The 22,053-nt window shown below is 42.9% G+C and overlaps 1 protein-coding gene across 2 annotated transcripts in view; it reads left to right on the top strand.

The window, feature by feature from the left end:
• The window catches only part of ELOVL5 (ELOVL fatty acid elongase 5), a 53,311-nt gene that overhangs the window by 19,503 nt on the left and 11,755 nt on the right, over window positions 1-22,053 (top strand). For both annotated transcript variants that reach the window (XM_006262414.4, XM_006262413.4), the window contains exons 2-3: window positions 11,514-11,579; window positions 14,275-14,462. In XM_006262414.4, the coding sequence (XP_006262476.1) occupies window positions 11,522-11,579; window positions 14,275-14,462 (246 nt within the window). In that variant the 5' untranslated portion in view covers window positions 11,514-11,521. The remainder of the gene's footprint in view (window positions 1-11,513; window positions 11,580-14,274; window positions 14,463-22,053) is intronic.

The raw sequence follows: 22,053 nt of genomic DNA, 5'->3' as shown, positions 1-22,053 counted from the left end.
AATGCAAGTGAGAGAGGACTTCCTTTTTTTGTTTGGTTTTTTGGATTGGATACATCTTTCTAGAGAAAATAAGCATATTATTCTACTCTTCCACCTTGTCCTAGTGTTCCCATTTATTTCTGTTATTGATAGTACTAGGTGTTCTTTGTATTTGGCTCTCGTCTTGAGTTTCCTCCTCAGATTTAAGATATCAGACTCCATAGTGAGATACCAAAATGGAACATAGGCCAGGAACAGGAGTTTTTCTACCAGTAGAAATTTGTGAGAATTTCTGAAAAAATTTGTCTAGTAGAAATCTTTCCAGGCAAGGGGGCAAATAGATGTAGGCAACCCCTTTTCCTCTGCTTTCCTCACCTTCACAAGATCGGGACCCAGTTTGGAGAGTGGGTTGAGGGGACAAGGAGTGGCTGCTCCTCTCCCTGGTGCCCAGAAGCCAAATGGACATAGCAGCTTGGCAACTTCATGCCCATTATTCCCTGGACTGGGGACCGTTGTCAAGGGAGCAGTCTGGAGGGAACTGGAGCAGTGAGACAATGTTCCCAATCTGTTCTCCCAGTCAGGTAGTCCACAATCTAAAGCATTTCTGTGTTGCTTTGCTCCCCTCCTGGATCAGACTAGGAGAGGAACAGACAAGCATTCACTCTTGTGAGAGAGTTTCTCTTGCAAGGAAGATCTCCCAGGTTGACATCTGAAAGATCTTTCTCTTGGAAGGGGCAGAGCCTGTTGAGTTCTGGCTTAGCCCCTATCAGGCTTTGGGCTCCTGACCTTCTCCGCCCTTCCCCAGGCACTGGGGCCTCTGATGCCAGGATCTGTCCGTCCCCAAGTGCTGGGGCCAACACGCTGGCTGGCTGGCTATAACTTAGTCCTCTAAGGCTTTGTAGTTTCTAGACAGGGATAAGTAGGGACAAATGAAATTCTGAATCTAAATGCATTGGGGGAAATGGAGTTACACTTTGAATTTCTTCAGGATAGTTTGGTTGTAATCCCTGGTGACAAGTATTTAATAATGTTTATGTATATAAACCAAAGTACAAAAGCAGCTGGTAATCATTCTGCAACCTTTAACCTAGATTTTCAGCTAGAATGTCAGTGGAGAGTCAGTGGTCCCATGGATTAAATCGCAAAGTAGCATTAGCTTTAGATTCGCAGCACAAGTGTGTTTGCAGGGGCATGGGTTAGCATTTTATTTACTGTGGTATAAGGCAATAGACTGAGAGAATATAATACAAGATGCTTCATGGGCCTTTTTTTTTTTTAACGTGGTTGAGCCTGAATGGATGGAAAAAATTGTTCAGCTTCTGTCTAGGAGCTAAAGATTTTTAGATGGGTATCTTCTTGAACAAAGAATTTAACAGGGCACCTTTCAAAGGTTTGACCTGATTCACCTAGAGAATTTGGGATAAAATGTTGACCTGTTAGCCTTTAATGTTTTACTTTTAATTCTCATACAAGTCATTATATACGTAAGGTTTTATCCTCATGGCACAATATGAGCATAGGACTGGAAGGGATCTGCCATGCCATCGGGTATTTATACATGTGCTCCGTGAAGCGGGAGGAGGATGGGGCTTTAATTAGACAGGCTCTGAGAGCCACTCTAATTAAAGCACCCAGAGTGTCTCATGTATCAGCGTCCCTGTGTTGCAAAATGGTGGCAGGAGTGTTTTAATTAAAACTCATTCAAGCTTTGGTTAAAGCGGCCCCGCCACCAGTTTTCAGCATGGAGACGCGGTTACACGTGATGTTGGAATCTTATGCAGCATGGTGGTGATTGCTACACTGCAGCTAACTCAATTAATCGAGTCTGCTCCTATCCGCTATAATTACAGCATGTCAGAACAGTCTCGATGCCCATGTATAGGTACCCATTACTGAGTCTAGTCCCTCTGCATTCACAGGCAACTGTTTGCCTCATAGTGTTCACAAGACTGTCTACTCTAACCCTCTGACATTGAAGTCACAAAGGGCCCTATTAAAAATCTCTATTTCATGCCAGAGGGGAGAAAAAGAAATGTGGGAAGACAAGGGCACTCCCAATGTGTGACCACTGCAGTGGCAGGAAATGTAGTAGGTTAAAGTATGTGCAGGTGATCTTAGGAAGACAATCAACTACACTGTAGAAGAAGGCAAAAAACTCTATAGTCCTTGCCAATTCGACCTTGAGAGAAATTCCTTTTTGATCCCTGAAGTCTGGCAGTCAGATCACTCCTGAGTGCCTGAGCAAGACCTATTATCCAGGCACTTTTAAGAAGTTTCTTAATACCAGTAAGAGTACCAGTGCATGCCAGCCAAATGTTTAGCTTTGTCCAATGTCCAGTGCTTCATGGGAAGGCAGAGGGAAAAGAAAGTCCCTCTTAAGCCATGGAATGCAGTGCTCTATAAAGCTCCCTTAGGGTACTAGAAATCCTATAGCTGCCTTAGCACAGCATTCCACCTGGCCTTATTGACTGTGTTTCTCAATTTAAGGGATCACTATGCTGTGCCATGTAAACATCCCTTAATAGTAAACACCCCAGCGGCAGCAGCCACACTGTGAAAGCACAAGGTGGGGGTTTCTATGGAGACCAGCCCCAGCAGTGCTTGCAGGATGCATGGCAGGGTGAGGAGCTGCTCTGGAGCTGGGCTGGGATCTTGTGGTGGTGGCAGCGTGTTCTGGAGCCAGAGCAGAGCCACAATATGCAGCCTGCATGCTCCAGGCTGGAACATGCAGGCAATGGATCACAGCTCTGCCCCAGCTCCTTACAGCAATGACAGCATGGCCCAGAACCAGGGCAAAGCCACAATCCTCTGCCTGCATGTCCCTGCTTGGGCCATGCAGGCTGCAGATGGCGGCTCTGCCCTGGCTCTGGACCATGCTGTCACCACCACAAGATCCCAGCCAGCCCCAGAGCAGCTCCTTGCCCTGCTGCATGTCCTGCCAGCAGGGGAGGCACTAGGGGGCAGGGGTGGCTATATCCACTCCAAAATTCCCCGTAGCCATCTGTCCCAGCGGTGCCACTGCCTGCCCCACACAGGCAGCAGCAGCTGAGCCTGCCCCGCTCCAGCCTGCAGCACAGCCCCCCTGGACCTCCTTACCAGGAAGAAGCTGGTGCTGCTGTTGCTTGCCCGTGCTGCTGGGGCTGGTTTCCATGAAAACCCTGGCCCTGCGCTATCATAGTGGGGCTGCTGCTGGGGTCTCCATGGAAACTGGCCCTAGCCACCCAGGCAGTGGTTGGTGGGAAATGGAGTCCACTGTCAGCCAGATCCAGCCCATGGGCCAGATTTTGCCTGCCCCTGTTCTATTCTGTTCTTCCACTATTCTAGGCTGTTTATCTTACCCTTATTTACCAGGGCAAAGGACTTACTTGAGAAGTGACAAAGTAGAAACAAAACACCTAAAATGTTACCACTCTTGAGTTTTATGTAAATCTTCCTTATCTGTGGGACATAAAATGCCAGAGGAAGCATTTTGGATATGGAATCGAATTTTAGAAGATAGTAAGACCCAAGTATTTCTTTGCAGATATTCATTAACAATTTGTAACACACATAACATTTCTACTACCCTTGACTCCTCATTTCTGGAAACATGCTAGACTTGACAAAAGTGTGAAAGGAAGAGTATAAGGATATTATCCATCATTATGCACCCTTTCTTTTTGTATTTTCAAATATGTTACACACTGATGCATCTATTTTGACTAAAGTAAATGATATACTTTATAGATGTCATATTTAATGTGTCTGAGTATTTATGAACACTTTTATAACAATTCAAAATACTGATATCTTCAACCAATATTACCACTCTCCAGGCTAAATCTAAGAACAGAATTAGCAGAGCTATCTAAATGACAGTGAAGTAGTTGAGAAGTACCATAACTACTTGGGCCCTGAGCCTCATAGGTCTTTAGGCAATGAACTCCTATCAAATCCATTATGATTTAGATGTGTGGTAAAATGCTGTAAGTAGTCTTACTGATAATAGCATGAATGTAGATTTTGCTTTAATAGGCCTAATTTTTTTAAAGTATTTTAATATAACTTCTGGAAATGTTGCAGTCCATTTCACCAGTATTTTCTTTTTCTTAGACTTTCAAATTCCTCCTGCCCCTTGCCTTTTTCTGTAAAAGATTGGAGAGAGCTTTTTCCAGCCCACAACCTAATAGGTTATGTTTAAAGCAGATCCCTAAAAATCTCCATTGGGATGTAACTAATTTTGTAGCTTAATGATTAATTTGGACTCTTAACTATAGTTTTGTGAGGACAGTGGGAATAGTTATTTGTATTTCTTCCCTCTGTGTACAATGTTTATTGGGACCCATTCTGTTTCCATGGGGAGCTGGAAACTTTATGGAGATTTCTTACATGTGCATACTAAGGAATTTCTAGTTTCTATCGAAGAAAATTAACTTAATTTTATTCTTAAAGAAAATCTTAATGGTGTTTCTTAACAACTCATTTTTCCAAAGATGTGAAGTTTCAAGTGGTAGACCTAGAGACTTGAAGATCTTTCTGGCTTTTAATCCAAACATGCTTTGTGTTTTTGTGCTTCTCCCCATCTATTTACGTAATCCCACTGAGGATAGTGAAGGATAGTTACTGGAGGTGAATTGCTATAGAAATGTTTTAAATAATTTTCTATCTCCAGAGAATTTCAGCATAATGCTCTTTTCATATGGTCTTGCCTTTCCTGGATGCATTAATAATCTGTATATAGTGTTTGTATTTGACAGGTATACATGGTTGCTCAAATTTAATTAATTTCCAGTATTAGGAAACAATGCCTGTTATAAAATCTTTAATATCAGACAGATTTGTAATTTGTTTCATTTCTCTGCAAAGTCCAGTTCCTCTGAGTTGGTGGCAAAACTGTTTCTCTCTTTTTTTCCAATTAAAAGAACTCTTGTCGTAAATGCAGCAGTTGAAGAAGCATTTAATTTTATATAGTTTATTGGCAGAAAACCTGATGTATTTTCCCATGACACTCTGAAACAAAAGCTGACTGTTTCAAAAGGAATTCATTTGTATACTAGAAAAACAGAGTGAAACAATTTCTTTTTTTTTTTTTTGCAGATTCTGCAAATTGACACCAGAGCTAGTTCTTTCTGTTTGTGCCCTTTAAATTCCACTACATGATAATACAGGAACAAAAAGTTACATTAGAGAAGCTGTTCTGTTAAGTGGGGCTTTTGTAGAAGCTTTTCTTTCCCCCCCTGTTATGAAATGAATGCGAATGGATGAAAAAGTAGTTTCACTATAGATTAACATGGTGCCACATTTAAAGTTACTTTTCGCATAGCTGTTTCTTTTTAAAAAATTGACATAAGCCATATTGACAAGCCAGTTTTGTGTATAAATTCAGTTTATGCAACTGATCACTATTTTGAAATATACCTATTTTCTTCAGCCTGTTAATAAAAAAATAGATCACTGTACAAAGTACACTGAGATTTATCAGTTTTTCACGTTATATAACCAAATCAATTGTTGTTCCATCAAAGTAACACCTTTGATGAATGTGCAAATGCGGATTTCTAACAACCTAGAAGACTGAGAAAGGAACATTGTTCCTAGAGGAGTTCAAGTAATGGATGCGTGTCACCTAATTTTCTCTTGGCAAATTGGGTTCTTGACCTTCTGTTAGATAGTCTAACATGGTACCTAAGCATGTTATGTGCTTCTGACACCTTCTTCCACCTGCTTTGCAGTTGAGGAGTTGTAGACCCATGGCTAGGGCCTGGGAAGGCTTATTATAGTGGCTACCTGTACTCACCATGTCACCGCACCATCAAAGGATGTATGTGGCTTTTCAGGAGGGAACACATTGCCATCTGCCATCTTTACCGCATCCTGGTGGTGCTGCCACTACTTGGTCTGCAGCTGCTTATTTGTCAGAGTTACTCCTCCTTATTTCACAGGTAACCTTTCCTGAAGGTCATTCCACTATCTGCCACCTGTGGACATGGTGGGTAGCAGTATAGCTCTGCCCCACAGAGGCTGCAGTGAAGCACCATCCCCAGTGGTCTTGGTCTCCTTGCCATTGGATCAAGAACCAGTTCTGTCAGTCATGTGGGAACTGCTGTGCAACAGCTTCTCCATGATAAAAGAAGTCGCGCTTGGGTGTCTTCCATGAAAACGACTTTTCCAGCACATTCCTCAAGCCCTGTGGTGACCAGCTGATGGCAATGGGAGCAGGACTGTGAAGTCTGTAAACTCCTAGTCATCAACTGGCATGAAGGCAGCAGTTACAAGAAGGTCGTCTAGCACTAAGATGATACAGGAGTGCGATTCAGCAGCTATAACTGTGACTGAGCAGCCTTCTTCAGGGTCCTCTCTGCTCACCCCACATGGGGGGGGGGGTTTAGAAAAGGTTCCCTAAATGTAGCCTCCCTAATACAGTGTTCTGTATTTCCTTCTGACTTCATAACCATGTCCTGTGGGATCACTTTTACTACAATCAAAAATACCAGCGAAGGTGCACCATCGTTTTTGGGATTTGGAACATCAAGACGCTCATGGACAGCCATAATAATGAACTCCCAGAGCACCACACTGCAATTGTGGCCCAAGAACTTAGGCAACACACCATCAATGAGTGAGACCTGGCAAGTGGGAGGTGGGCAGCTCAAAGAACATGGAGGCAGCTATACCTTCTTCTGGAAAACTAAACAGGAAGGAGAATGCTGACTTCATGAAGTTGGTTTTGCCATTAAGAATGAACTCGTAAACCAACTCAGTGAGTTCCCTGTCAGAATGAATGAGTGCCTTATGAGTCTCCATCTTAAACTGGAGGGGGGAGCCAACTCCGATGGCATCCTCCTCTTGACCAAATGTGCAGAACAAGAACTTAGTGTCACCAACACCCCATCACCAACACACCTACGCGCCACACGGCAAATTTGCAGTGTGGTGGGTTTTATAGAAACCAGAAGATCCTGGTGTAAAAAAAAAAAAAGCACCACTAAAAAAAGTGGCACAGTGTATGTGGCAGCAGTGTGGACCACCAGAAACTGGAGCCTGGCCAGCCAGAGCCACCTTCTGGCTGCCTGCTAGGCTCTGAGCAGCTGCTTTGCTGCTGCTGCTGCTGCTGCCCCAGGAGGCCCCTGCTGGGGTTGATGTGTGGTTTGCAGTGCTTCAATTAGCTTTACAATGCCACAAACCACATGTGCACACTCGTGGGGATGTGCCCCAGAAAGCAGGGGCAGGCAGTTATTTTGGCGGGAGGGCCCCTTACTGAGTTTTGGCAGTCTGGAGGTCCTCAGGGGTAGCTCTGCCCCTTAACAGGTGCCCTTCCCCGTGGTTGCCATCTTTGGCCTGGAAGTCCCGGCCCCTAACCTCTGTGCTTTGCCACCAGAAGTCCCTCCCCTTGCCCCCAGAAGTACTCCTTTCAGCAAGTGGTTTTGCCATCTTCGAACCAGAAAAATACCAAATTATATTCTAAAAAGCGAACATCTAAAATGTTCATTGATTTGATTTCAAAAAATATTTTTGTCCTGGTTTACATGCGTTTCTGTAGTGTACACAGAGGGGATTGTATATAATAGCTTAAAATGAAGTCTTACTCTTGTATATTACAGGGGCGGGGCATAGGCTTGTCAGGGGCTGTGGGTGTATGGATATGTTGGGTGTGGGTGTGTCTGTTAGGGGTGGATACGTGTAGGGGGTGTGAGTGTGGGGTGAGGGAGCATGTGGGTGTGTGTGTGGATATGTTGGGTGTGGGTGGGTATGGGACTTGTGGGGAGAAGGGTGGCTGGGGTGTGTGAAGGGGTGTGGGTATGGGATCTGTATGTATGGGAGAGAGTCCCTCCCTACACACATGCGCACACACTCTACCGGTGCAGCCCCTCCCAGGTCCAGTGATGCAGGCAGGAGCTACATGGTGCTGGAGTAGTGCAAGAACAGGAAGGCAGGGATGAGAGTGGGGCAGGGCTGGACTCCTGCCACCGGCTTCCCCTGGGTCCTACTTCCCCTGGCTCATGTCACCTTTGACAGGCAGCCAGGATCAGATAAATATTTTCTAAATTTTTTAGGGCTCCTGTGGGCTGGATAGAATGGTCTGGTGGGCCATATTCGGCCCGCAAGCCATATTTTGCCCACCCCTGCCCTAAAGGTTGCTGGAGCTGCTAGCTGCTAGAACTGGGTTGATTTGGATCAGTGTGTATAATATGGGTGCCTGAATTCTACCTAAGATCTGTTTAGGTCTGTAGTTTACTGATTTGGCTCTAAATGCCAAAAGTAAAATCATCAGCCACTGAATTCCCCAGTGGCTGCATTCCAACCCAGCTTCTGCAATTGTACATGGTCCAGATGCAGTGAAAATACTGTCTGTGCTACACTGGAGAGGCTATTGAAAGGGCTTTTATAGTAGGTCTCTTCAAAACAGTGGGTGGAAAAGATTGATAGAGTTGGGTGTGGCCAGTATATCTGCTCTCTCAGTTTCTGTATTGGAGAATCTCCCTCCACCCATCTCTCCATAGAGCAAGTAGTTCTATTCCACAGAACCAAAATAGCCACTCAAAGTAGCTAAAAGTAAAAAAGGCCTTTTTTACTCTCTCTTTTTTTAACTCAAGGAAAATAGAGATGGTTTACATAAATGAAATTCCAACTTCTCCTCCCCCTCTAGGCAACTATTATAATTTTGAAATGTTTGGCAGTCCAGTGCCCTAGATTGAGGACAGGGAGAGAATATATATATTAAAATAAAACCACTTTGGTCAACAAATAGGCTTCAGTTCTTTTCTTTTTTTTTTAACGTTGCTAAAAGTAGCAGGCGGCTGCCAGCCAGTATATTTAATATTTAAAATACAGTTTACCCAGAACTGTAAGTTTAAAAAAATCCCAGGACGATGACACTTCCTATCTGAGCTGACGTAGTGGCTTTTGCCATGACAGTTTTTGTTCTTGGGCTGTGTAGTTTCAGGTTTTCTGTGTAGTGTTCAGCTATACCTGGTCTCAGACATTAAACTACACAAGTTACCCATTTGTGGCAAGACACTCAAATTTTTGTTAGCAACTAATTTACATAGTTGCTTTATGCAGCCCTTTTAACAGTCACTGGGATTATGCTATTTGAATAAAAATTAAGCATTGTATCCATAATATGAAGATTAGCACTAACATGGAAATTTAAAAATAATATTAAACACTTGAATTATTTTTTCAAGCAGTGAAACAGTGACTTTAAGATTATATGACCCAGAAAGACTGTAGGTAAATAAACTGAAACAGTCATTTTTCTTTTTTTTTTTATTTAATGAATGAGAAAATTACATTATTTTTAATTGAAAGGATTTTACATGTATGATAATAAAATGGATTATTTCTGTCATGTTTTAGACTTTGTCCATTAACTTCTGAAGTATCACATAATTAATAACAAATTATTATTAACAAATATTAACTTCTGAAGTGTCAAATAATTAAGAACAAATTACTGTTAACAAATATTGTCTCCCTATTTAAAAGTGTGCTTGCATTTGAACTGTTTTCCTATTCCCTACTGTACTTTGTGATACTGTAGGGTTTTCATGTATCTTTTGGTTATATTTACCACTGAAGAAGTTTTAGAATTGGAGGTGTCCTTTTTCTCATTGTATTCCATCTTCCCTCCCATTCTGTTCTTGTACCTCTATTCTGTTAGTGACTGAGAGGTTGATAAAGCTAGTATATCACAACCTGCAATATATAATGAATGTCCATAGTTTTCTTCCTTTGCTTTTCCAAATCAAATGTAGCATTTACAGCTTGTGACTTTTTTGTGGGTTGTAAGGTATTTGGTATGTCATATGAAGCCTTAGCTTCTCAAGAATAGGTATTTTTATGAAGTTTGAATTACAGTACTTCAGAAGTCTCCTCATTTTTATGACTAGAGAGAGCTGGAAAAAAGCAATACAAGGACACCCTAAACATCAAAATGCCAGATAACAGGGATAGAACAATAAAAATATCTTTCTATTGCATAGAATCATAGAAGTAGGGTCAGAAGGGACTGTGTAGATCTTCAAGTCCGCCCCCCTGCCTGGGCAGGAGGAAAACTGGGCTCAATTGACCCCAGTCAGGTAGGCATCAAGCCACTTCTTAAAGACCCCCAGGGTAGGAGCCAGCACCACTTCCCTTGGAAGTTGGTTCCAGATGCTAGCCGCCCTTACTGTGAAGTAGTTCTTACAGATGTCTAATCTAAACCTACTCTCCAACAACTTGTGGCCATTATTCCTTGTTATCCCAGGGGGGCGCTAGGGGAAACAGGGTCTCCCCCAAGCCCTTTTGGTCCCCCCTAGTGAGTTTATAGATGGTCACCAGGTCCCCCCTCAACTTTCTTTTGTGAAGGCTGAACAGGTTCAGGTCCCGCAGCCTCTCATTGTAGGGTCTGCCCTGCTGTACCCGGATCATGTGGGTGGCCCTCTTCTAGACCCTCTCAATGTTGTCCACATCCCTCTTGAAATGGGGTGCCCAGAACTGGACACAGTACTCCAGCTGTGGCCTGATCAGTGTCACGTAGAGGGGGAGGATCACCTCTCTGGACTTACTTGAGATGCACCCGTGGATGCATGATAGGGTGTGGTTAGCCTTGCCGACCGCGACCTCGCATTGTCGGCCCATGTTCATCTTGGAGTCAGTGATGAACAGATCCCTTTCTGCCTCCATGCTCTCAAGACGGGAGTTTCCCATCTTATAAGTGTGCTGCTGGTTACTACTGCCCAAGTGCAGCACCCTGCACTTGTCAGTATTGAAACGCATCCTGTTTTTGTCAGCCCACCCCTGCAACCTATCCAGGTCTTTCTGCAGTCTTTCCCTCCCTACTAGCGTGCCCACCTCACCCCAAATTTTGGTATCGTCAGCAAATTTGAACAGGTTGCTTTTCACCCCGTCGTCCAAATCACTGATAAAGAAATTGAACAGTGCGGGCCCAAGGACCAAGCCCTGAGGGACTCCGCTGCCCACTTTCCCCCAGGTCGAATATGACCCGTCCACCACCACCCTCTGAGTACGACCCTTCAGCCAATTTGCAATCCATCTGACTGTGTAGGCATCGATGCCACAGTCGCCTAGTTTTTTAATGAGGATGGGGTGGTCGACAGTGTCAAAGGCCTTGCTTAAGCCAGTCATGTCTTTTTGGGGGTTGGGTTCATAACAACTGTGTTTGGCAAAACTACTCAGCTACTGCTTTTGCATGAAGTTGTTGTTAGGAATATTTTGTGTGTGAGCACATGAAAATGTCACTGATAAAAAGATGAGGCGTTTTGAACTTGCATAAGGCTGCTCTATACTAGCTTCTTGTCCCACAGCAAACACAAAAAGATACTCTACTGTGAAATAGTTATTTGCTGTCTCTTTTTGTGCTTGTTCTCACCTTGTGCTTATTGTAGGATAAGAAGCAGTGAGTACAGAAAAGCAAAACACCTCATCTGCCAGTAACACATTCATGTGTGTATATCTGGTATTATAGCAAGTAAGATTGATGAGTGCTGCTGGATGGGTTTTTTATGGGTTGAGAAAATAATAAGTTTTTCCTTCCTCCCTTGACTTTATAGGTCTTAAAATGGAATCCCTGGATAAAACAATCAATAGTTATCTGAATATTTGGCTTGGACCAAGAGGTAAGAAGTTCATCCTTTTAAATTATATGCATTGTGTACATATTGGAGCACAGGGAAGGAAGGCCAGTTCCTAAACACCAGTTTGGGCAAAACTGTGTTGTACGAACCAAGGTGTTCTTCACTCCACTGAGTGCTTTGGCTTATGGCTGAAGAGTGAGGAAGAAGTGCCCTTGGTACTTTATTTGAGCTAATAAAAAAATAGATGCTATTTTTATAAGCAAGTATGCATCTGTTTATCAATCTTAGGTAAAGGTTTTATTTTAAAAAATCTGTTCTTAAAGTTTGCATTTTGAACTTCAATAATTGTTGTCATATATATGTATAATTAGCTTGTTAAGTGTCTTCATTTTGGGAGTGTCTAGCTTTTGATAATATGTCATTTTTTTTCTTCAGCTTGTCCAAATTACATTTGGCCTCATATTCTTCTTTTGTGCAAACCATTTTGCACCTGTAATACATTTGTTGAATTTTTTATTTTCTGTTTGAACTGAAGTGACAAGAGGGACTGTAGTAATCCAGCTGACGAAATATTGTTTGATTACTAACATTTGAACATGTTAGTTTTCAAGAAGCTGATATTAATCTAAATTTTTTTCCTCTAAACCAGATGTTCCAAAACTTATTGTGTACCCCCTTCCAGATTTACCAGCTGCCCCATACCCCCAACCAGCTTACATTTTATATTTTAACCCCTTAAATGCCAATAAGTATTATAATGAAAATTAAATTTGCCATTATACAATTTCTCCTGTGTACCCCCCCCAGAGATGTCTTGTATACCAGGGGTATGCATACCACAGTCTGGGAACCTTTGCTCTAAAAAATTTGCTTGCTTCCCTTGCCAGCACTCAGTCAGGTTTTATGGCCTCTTGAATTCAGAAGCCATGTTGTACTGAACTGTAGTTAGGATCTCATTGTAGGTGTACAGTATTTTAAACTGAATTGCTCAGAACCTGCATTTAATTGTTTCAGCAAGCATGTTCTTAATCTCATAGTATACCTTTATGGAAGGAGGCAATAGGCTGCACTCTCATTCTAATGTTGTAAAAGCCTGCGTCTGTCTGTCTGTAACGCTTTATTCACGCTCTGATTGGCTGACAAACAGCCAATGGCTGGCCTCGCCCTCCCCTTACCTTTGCAGGTGATGGCGGCGGCGTGGGGTTGGAACGCCACAGCGGGGGGCCACAACGCGGCAGCAGTGGGGGGAGGAGCAGGCCCAGTGAGGGTTGGGGGAATAGCGGGTGCACTGCGGTGGTGGGGGGAGGGAAAGAATGGGCCCAGGCCCCACACGGGGTGGGGGGAGGAGGACCGAGCCTGAGCTGGGGGAGAAGCCGGCCCTCCACAGCAGGGGGAGCACCGGTCCTGGGCTGACCCGGTGGCAGTGAGGGAACGGGAGAAGTGAGCTCGGAGCTGACAGGTGAGGGTGGGGGAGGAGTGGGCCTGCGCCCGAGGGAAGGAAGAGGCTCACTCCTCCCCTCCCCCAGCTGCTGCCGCATTGGGCCAGGCCCACTGCTCCCCACCACCACCGCAGCAGGCTGGCGTCTGCCCCAGCTCGGGTTTGGGCCTCCTCCCCACCTCAGACCTGGGCCCATCCCTTCCCCCTCGTCATCTCTAAACCCACTCCTCCCATTCCCCCACCACCACAGGGGTCAGCCCTCCCCCTGCTGCGTTAGGCTAGCTTCTTCCCACCCTCAGACCCTGTCCTCCCCTGCATCAGGCCTGGGCCCACTTTGCCCCTGCTCCAGCCTCTGCAGCAGGGAGGGGGGGCACACGCCCCGACCCCAAGCAGCAGGAGGTAATGGAGGGGGGGCCACGGGGCTCCATCCCCACACACTCCCCCCCTGTCATTCCTGACAGGCGATTGGCTAATGTTTATATAAGTGCCTTCCTAGTTCACTAAGTAACTTTTTTTATAAAAGGTCATTTGGTCTCTGGTATTTCCACACCAAATTTTCTCAGTTTTAACTTGTTAAAAGTAGATATTGTTTGCCAACCTTGCAACTCCTTGTGAATTGGCTAGTCACACTGGGCGATTACGTTATTGTGATTTATTGCTGATTTTTAAACAGGCTCAAAGACAAAATTAGGGTGAGGAACACTTGTACAGACCCTGTGCCTCAAGATTAGTATTGGTGTTAATGTTATTGGAATATACAAAGCCATTCACTGCCCTTCATGTGCAAGAAGGGATCCAACTCGCTCTCATTTTCTCTGACTGTTCAGGTCAAGCATGGGTTAAACGAGTACCAACATATTTTGCTCATTACAATGAGGAGATACATTTTGAAAAGAGGTTTGCACTGATATTACAGAGGCTTTCAGGAAGATGATGAGAAGTTTGGGAAACGACATATTTTTACTCAGAATCTTCTTTCACTGCACATGCCAAAGATTATTAATTTTAATAGTATTACTTTATTCTGCAATAGATGGCTTAAAAAGGAATAGTTGCACTACTAAAAACGTTGTGTACTTTGCTTAGGGACAGTATGCCTTGCCTTGCTACGCATGTAAGTTTCATAATGAAACAAGTTTACATATGTAAAGCTTGTTCACCCTTATTACTTTGGTATGTTCTAATCACATTGATTCATATTAGTCTATCATTTTACTAGATATTTATCAGGAAAACATTTTTTCTGTTTGAAATATTTCCACTAAATCCTACTTTTTTGTGTTTTTCATTCTGTTTCAGATCCCAGAGTCAAAGGGTGGTTTCTTCTGGATAACTATGCACCTACTTTTATCTTCTCTGTCTTGTACTTGGTAATTGTGTGGCTGGGACCAAAGTACATGCAGAATAAACAGCCATTCTCATGCAGGGGCATTCTAGTGGTCTATAACCTTGGACTTACGCTGCTGTCTCTTTATATGTTTTATGAGGTAGGCAAGAAGATTTTTTTTTATTTTGCAATAGTCTGGTTAATTCCTGCTTATAGCACAAACCTGTCCATTATGCATATTGTTTTCTTAGGCTTGGTAAAATAACTGCAGAAATGTTAGGCACCACGCAGGATAGTAACTTAGAGACCAACTTATTCAAAAATGCATCAGCTTTAGTAGGCAACAGATGCTGTGCATCTGACAAATTAGGATGTTGCTAGCAAAAACTGATGTATTTCTGAATGAGTTTATTTAAGGTGCCACCCTGACCTGCCTTCTGCAGAAATGTTGCAACAGTTCTTCAGTGTCAGTTATCCAAAGAAAATCACCATTATTATTACAGTCCATGCTAGTACTTTCATTGCATTCTGTTCTCCACTGTATTAATCTCTACATGTGCAATAGCAAAATACGTTTGGAATTTGTATCTCTCCCTCGACACAGAATGAAAAAGGGAAAGCCGATTAACAGATCAAGAAATTCAAGTTAGGTAAACCTCTTCAGTAGTTCTTGCTTATTTATCCTAAAGAGACCCCTTATTAAACTGTTGTTGCTGATTTGCTCTAAGAACACAGCAGCAAAACCAAATCTCAGGCAAGTTTGAAAATCAGATATTTTTATATCTAGCATTTAGCTGTGCCTTAAACAAACATGTCACCAGAAACCAAAACATTTCATATTTAAAATAGAAAAATGCCAGAAAAATCCTTCAAAGGTTATATCTAACTAAATTAAGATTTCAAGTCCCACAATGCATTGTTGCTGTCTCTTTAATTGGAATTATATTTTTCAGGTTTCAGATTTCAGATTCAAACACAAAGGTCTGTGGTAAAGTAAATCGGGATTTAGTCAGAAACTGAAACACGTAGATTTAATGTACAGTATAATAAATTTTGCTTTTGTTCTAAAGATAAACAATTTACTATGTTATACCCTAACCCCACCTCACCCCAGTTAAAGTCAAAACTATTATTCTCTTTTTGACATTTGCTTCGTAAATAGTATGGAGACTATCTTTTTCTTGATGCCCTTACCTTTAATTTAGGGTATTCTTACTCTTTTCTAAGCTTCATGTTAGTTGAATATTCTAAATGTGTAAATATGATGCAGTTCCATTAGTAAGTATTGGCTGGTATGGATCAGTTTAAATGGTCACTAATCAGTACGAACACAGAAGTCATGACAAACAGCTGCACAAGGGCAGATTTTTTTCTGTCATTATACCAAACATAGATAAAATCCTCTCTTGTAGTTTATCTTTTTCCATTCTGTTTTGTAACATGATAAGCATATGGCTTACTAACCTACTAACAAGCCTGCTTTTCTGTCTCTAATGTCACATTCCACAAATTTACAAAGAAAATTTCTCTTTAAAAAACTTTCAAGAGTTTCTTCTCTTAAAATACATTCCTTTCATAGGAAACCATTCAGTATACTACAGTATATATATTATACATTTTATAAGTGGTAAAAGCCTTTGAACTTAATAAAGGCAGTCCAGCTGTTAACAAATTATACAACCTTCTCATCATTTATATTTAGCTTGTCCCATTACCACTGCTAAATATATGCTTACATTTTTAAGATTTGCTTAGATTCCTTCTTGTGACTTGGGAAACAACCTGAAATTTACATAGTAAATGTGAGTTCTTTGTTTTGATAGGAAATTTCACATGTAGGCTAAATGATAGTGAAAAGTTCAAATATCAGTAAACTCTTATCTTGACTACTGTCTATACAATGCAAGTTGCTTTTCAATGTTAATGTTACACCTAAATTATTTTATTATTTGTGAAAATTCCCATTAGTCATTAGTAGAGTTCATTTAAATAAACCCACTGGAGAAGTTCTTAAATCCAGTTCTTAATTCCACTGGAGAAGATGTACATGTATACTCATATAACACTTTGTGTCCATGTTTATATTGTACCAAATTGCCAGATTTTAGGTAAATCAATAATATTCTGCCAACAAAATACTGATCTCATAAAAACTTTCATGTGTAGGAACTGGTACCGACTGCATTTAGATTAGTTGCATCATGTGCATGTTCACAGTTTGCTACAAGCTACTGCTTTCTTAGAAAAGTTTAGGTAGTATGGATGTAGGCAGACAAGGTTCCTTGGGTGAATATGATATCTTTTATTAGACCAACCCAAATGGTTGGAGAATAGTTATTAAGCAAGCTTTCGGGTTCAAAAACCCTTCGTCGGGCTAAGGAAGCTGCAGCAGTTGGTGTGTGCTCTTCCTGGATGGAATGAAAAGTAATTCAAAAATATTGTAAAGGAATCTTTAACACTAGAAATAACTGGTTGTTCCCTTGCTTCTAAAATACCATTTTCCAATTGAATTCAACTTCTTAACTGTTGGGAAGAATTAAAGTTGGGACACTAGGTCCTTATTCCACATAAGAATGAAAGTCATCTTTTAATAATTGTTGACTGTTCCTTTATCTTGCTTTGCATTAGTGTGCAACTCCTCTTGACTGCTGTGTAGTGTGAATTGTAGCTGTTGAATAGGTTTATTTGCAGACGTTCAGTTATTGGCCTGATCCTGCTCCCTTTATTTCAGACAACTTTTGTAAGATATTAATGGGAGCAGGAACTATTCTTAGATGACAAGAGCATCATTCTGGCTTTGAAATTTTCAGTGTGGATGCCTGGTGCCTTCTATTTAAACACTGTTGGGTCATTTAAAAAAGGATGTGGCCATTAGGGCTGTGCGAAGCTTCTTCGGTCCCTGATTTGATTCAGTGGAGATTCAGCCCAATTCACTGGCCAAATCCGAATCGAATCAGAGGACCCTTTAATCTCTTTGAATCGAAATGGAACCCTCCAAATCGATTTGGAAAGATTCAGTGATTTGGAGATAGACACAGCTTTAAACATTTTTTCCACATATCTCAAGCTACCCTGCCCTGCCCCGGGGCAAGGGGCTCAACTCGATGATCTTGTGAAATCCCTTCCAGCCCTAATGTCTATGAAATACCAGGCGGCTCGTGAATGCTTTGATGGTGGGGCGGCTGAAGCGTCCTACAAGAGCACAGAGGGGGGTGGGATCCACAGCATGCTCAGCAGCAGACCCAGAAGTGGACCAGAAGCACTTCCAGTCCACTTCTGGGTCCTCCAGGGAGTGCAGCTGGTGCCTCCTGGGTCTGGGGGGCACCCAGGGGGGCAGCTGGTGCCTCCTGGGTCGGGGGGGCACCCGGGGTCCCCCTGCAGCCAATTACCGAGCTGGGGGGGGGTCCACTTCTGGGTCCTCCAGGGAGTGCAACTGGTGCCTCCTGGGTCTGGGGGGGCATCCGGGGTCCCCCTGCAGCTGATTACCGATCCGGGGGGGGGGGGCAGGAAGGGGGCCTGTGTGCTTGGCGGCGGACCTGGAAGTGGACTGGAGTACTTCTAGTCTACTTCCGGGTTTGCTACCAAGCACACGGGGCCCCCCCCCCCCCCCACACACACACACTTCTGTGGGACACTCCATCCACCCCAGCATTGCATCATTCACGAGCCACGCCTGGTACCTTGAGGTATGTAGAAAAAACATTTAAAGCTGTGTCTATGGCCAAATTGCTAATTCTCTCAAGCAGCATGAAATCTTCGGATTCAGCTGAATTCAGCCTGGAAAAAGCAAGGAACGCCATGAAGAGTTGCATTGTAAGAGGTGCATAAGCCTGAGAAGGATAGTAGCAAATTCCAGACCAGAAGTCTAATTCAGAAAAGGAGCTGATGAGCATTACTAGAGAAAGTAATAGATGGAAAGTTCTTTGAGAAAATTATCCAGGAGTATATCTGTGAGGGACTAGCCGGGGAGATTATGCTTAGGGGCAACCAACATGGGTTCATTAGAGACAGGTCCTGTCAGACCAACCTGGTAGCCTTCTACAACCAGGTCACAAAATCCTTGGACACAGGTGTCACAGTGGACATAGTCTTTCTGGACTTCAGGAAGGCCTTTGACACTGTCTATCACCCCATTGTCATCAAAAAATTAGGCGACTGCAGCGTTGATGCCTACACGGTCAGATGGGTCGCAGATTGTCTGGAGGGCTGCACCCAGAGATTGGTGGTGGACGTGTCATTTTCGACCTGGAGGGATGTGGACAGTGGGGTTCCCCAGGGCTCAGTCCTCGGGCCTGCACTGTTCAACATCTTCATCAGCGACTTGGAGGTGAAAAGCACCTTGTTCAAATTCACAGGTGACACTAAGATGTGGGGAGAAGTGGGCACGCTAGAGGAGAGGGAGAGGCTACAACTAGATCTGGACAGGTTACAGGAGTGGGCGGATGAGAACAGGATGGGTTTCAAGACTGACAAGTGCAGGGTACTGCACCTAGGGAGGAAGAACCAGCAGCACACCTACAGGCTGGGAAACTCACTTCTCGTCAGCACAGAGGTAGAAAAAGATCTTGGTGTCATTAGTGATTCCAAGATGAACATGGGCCGCCAATGTGGGGACGCCATCAGTAGGGCTAACCGCACCTTGCCATACATCCACAGATGCATCACAAGCAGGTCCAAGGAGGTGATCCTCCCCCTCTATGCGACATGGGTCAGGCCGCAGTTGGAGTACTGCGTCCAGTTCTGGGTGTTGCACTTCAGGGGGGATGTGGACAGCATTGAGAGGGTCCAAAGGAGGGCCACTTGCATGATCAGGGGGCAGCAAGGCAGGCTCTACGAGCGGAGGCTACGGGACCTGAACCTGTTCAGCCTCCACAAGAGAAGGCTGAGAGGGGATCTGGTGGCCACCTATAAACTTACCGAGGAGGACCAGCAGGCAATGGGAGAGTTCCCCCGAGCACTACCAGGAGTAACAAGGAATAACGGCCATAAATTGACTGAGAGTAGATTCAGACTAGACATCAGGAAGCACTACTTCACAGTCAGGGCGGCTAGGATTTGGAACCAACTTCCAAGTGAAGTGATGCTCACTCCTACCCTGGGGGTCTTCAAAAGGAGGCTAGATAATCACCTAGCCGGGGTCGTTTGACCCCAGCATTCTTTCCTACCCATGGCAGAGGGTCGGACTTGATGATCTGCTCAGGTCCCTTCCATCCTTATCAACTATAAAACTATGAAACTGTGAAAGTTGGAGGAGCTGCAGAGCTGTTGTAAGTGGAGGCCTCCAGTGTAAAACAGAGCAACACTGTCCTGGCAGGCTGAACTCAGGAGTAGAAGGATGATCCTGTGAGGTTGCTATGAGAAGCAGTTCTGCAATAGTAGGGCTTGTATCTATGCTAGCGGTGAGGGCAGAGGGAGGAATGAAGAGTAGTGGGGCTTTTCAGAGCTTCCTATGATGGGAGTAATAATGGGAGAAGGGGTAGAAAGAAGCATGGAGGATTGATTTAGGGCAGGAGGCTCAATAGTGTGGGCACAGGAATAGAAAGGAGATTAACTCTCAGGTGAATGACCTGGAGGATAGAGAGGGCATCGAACCTAGAGAAATGGCCCGCCTCCTTTCCTCTTACTATGAGTGTGCTTAAATGGCTTTCCTGAGCAACCTGCTGATGGTAGCATATGTACCAGTAAATGATGCCTGAAAATTGGACTCAGAGGGATAACATTCCTTTCCCACAGCACTTTTAAAAAGATCAATAAAAGTTACAAAATTTAAAATGAAAGCAGCTGGGGAAGAAGGTAAGAGATCATTTTCAGGGAACATGAACTTTATAGCTACAAAGATCTTAATAATAAACCTGCTTTAGCTCCTCAGAACCAAGTGACCTTATTACTGAGTAACACTTTTGAGTTCCATTATAAACTATCTTTCTGTCACTTAAAAATCACATACTCTATAGAAAATGCTTACTTCTACAACACTCAGCATTTCTAGACAGCTGAATCTCAGAAGAAAGGAAATGCTTGTGATTGTGCATTGTCAATGTTATTAGGCAGCATAGCTAAACTCAACCTGGTTTCCTGCCAAGATAACCCGGCTTTGAAGGTCTTTTTTAGTTGCAGCCAAAAAAAGTACAGGGCATTCATTTTTAAGTGTCAGGGGGGACCACCCCATCTCCAGATGTTAAAATAAGTGTTTTTTGCTGGAGAGCCAGTTAATAACAGCTATTGGGAAGCCAGGCCTCCTAAAAACAGATCAGATTGAGGGTAAGATTAAATGTCGTTGTCCCCTGCACTGAACTCAGAAATATACATCCTGTGTAGAAGGTAACATAACTATAAATAGCTACGTGTTGCGGTACAAATAGTTCTAAATAATCCATTTGAGAACAATTTCTGGTCCAGTCCCCATTACTATAAAGCAGGGGTCAGCAAGCTTTTTGGAGCAGAGGGCCAAAGTAGCACAACTTGATGCGAAGGCAGGCTGCTGCTTGCATCACATTCACTGGTTTCCTACTACTGAATCCCCTGTTTTCCTATGATGCTGAATTTCCACTCATATCCTACATTGCAAACCAGATAGGATCCATGGACCATAGGATGCAGACCCGTGCTCTAAGGAATTAGATTTTCTGTGGTCTTTTTTTAAAAAACTTTTAGCATTTTGGTATGTGCTGAGTCATGTTGATCTAATTTCATGATAGCATGTATCAGAAAGAGAACAGAGTAATTTAGGAAAGTAAGTGACATAGAATAGTTTTCACGTTTAGAAAATGCTTAGCATATTGTGAAGAGTCCTAGAAGCAATCTACTTGTTAGTTTAATTGAAAAAGTCTCAAGTTATTAGACTTACTGATGTCCTTCCTTTTAAAAGGAAGGACATACATCAGAACACATTTTGCTTGCTATATTTGTTAACTACAGATTGTTTCTTACCAGGTCTAATTACAAGTGAACATCTGTTTGTCTCTAATTAATAAATACATCAGTGGACTTCAGAAAATTGGACTTTGACAGACTCCAAGATCTAGTAGGCAGGATCCCACTGGAAGCAAATTTAAGGAGAAATAAGAGTCCAGGAGAGTCAGTTGTTCTTAAGGAGACTATATTAAGGACAAGAAGAGGCTATTTCACTATGAAGTAAGGCTAGGAAATAACCTGATTAATTAAACTGTGAGCTCTTAAATTAGCTGAAACTTTAAAATTAATCTTACAAAAACAGGAAACTTCTACTAATATTGAGTATAAAAGAATAGTAAGAACAAGGATGGACAAAAGTAGAAAGGCATTTTGAGATCCAGCTGGTAAGGTAAGAGGTAGCAAAAAATCTATAAATACATTCAAATAAGAGGAGGCTCAGGGAAAGTGTATATCTTTTGCTGAATGGGGAGGGAAAGTTAATGGATAATTCAGAGAAGGCTAAGACTTGTTTTACTTCAGTTTTCAGAAAAAAAACCCTGTCAGATGACTAGCACAGTTAGTGTCAGTTATCAAAAAAAGAGCTGGGAAAAAAACAAGTTACAGATTACTTTGATGCTTTCAGATCACCAGGGACTGATGAGATTCATCCTCAAGTTCTTAAGGAACTGGATGTAATAATTACAGAGCCATTAACTGTAGTCTTTAAGAACTCATGAAAGTTAGATGTGGCCCCAAAAGACTAGAAAAGGGCAAATATAGGACTTGTCTTTAAAAGGGGGACAAGGAGAACCCAGGGAATTGTAGACTAGTCAGTTTAACTTTGATAACCGTATCAC

This window comes from Alligator mississippiensis, chromosome 1, assembly GCF_030867095.1.
Source record: "Alligator mississippiensis isolate rAllMis1 chromosome 1, rAllMis1, whole genome shotgun sequence".
In the NCBI taxonomy this organism is placed as follows: domain Eukaryota; kingdom Metazoa; phylum Chordata; order Crocodylia; family Alligatoridae; genus Alligator; species Alligator mississippiensis.
This window is presented reverse-complemented; position numbering and strand designations above follow the sequence as displayed.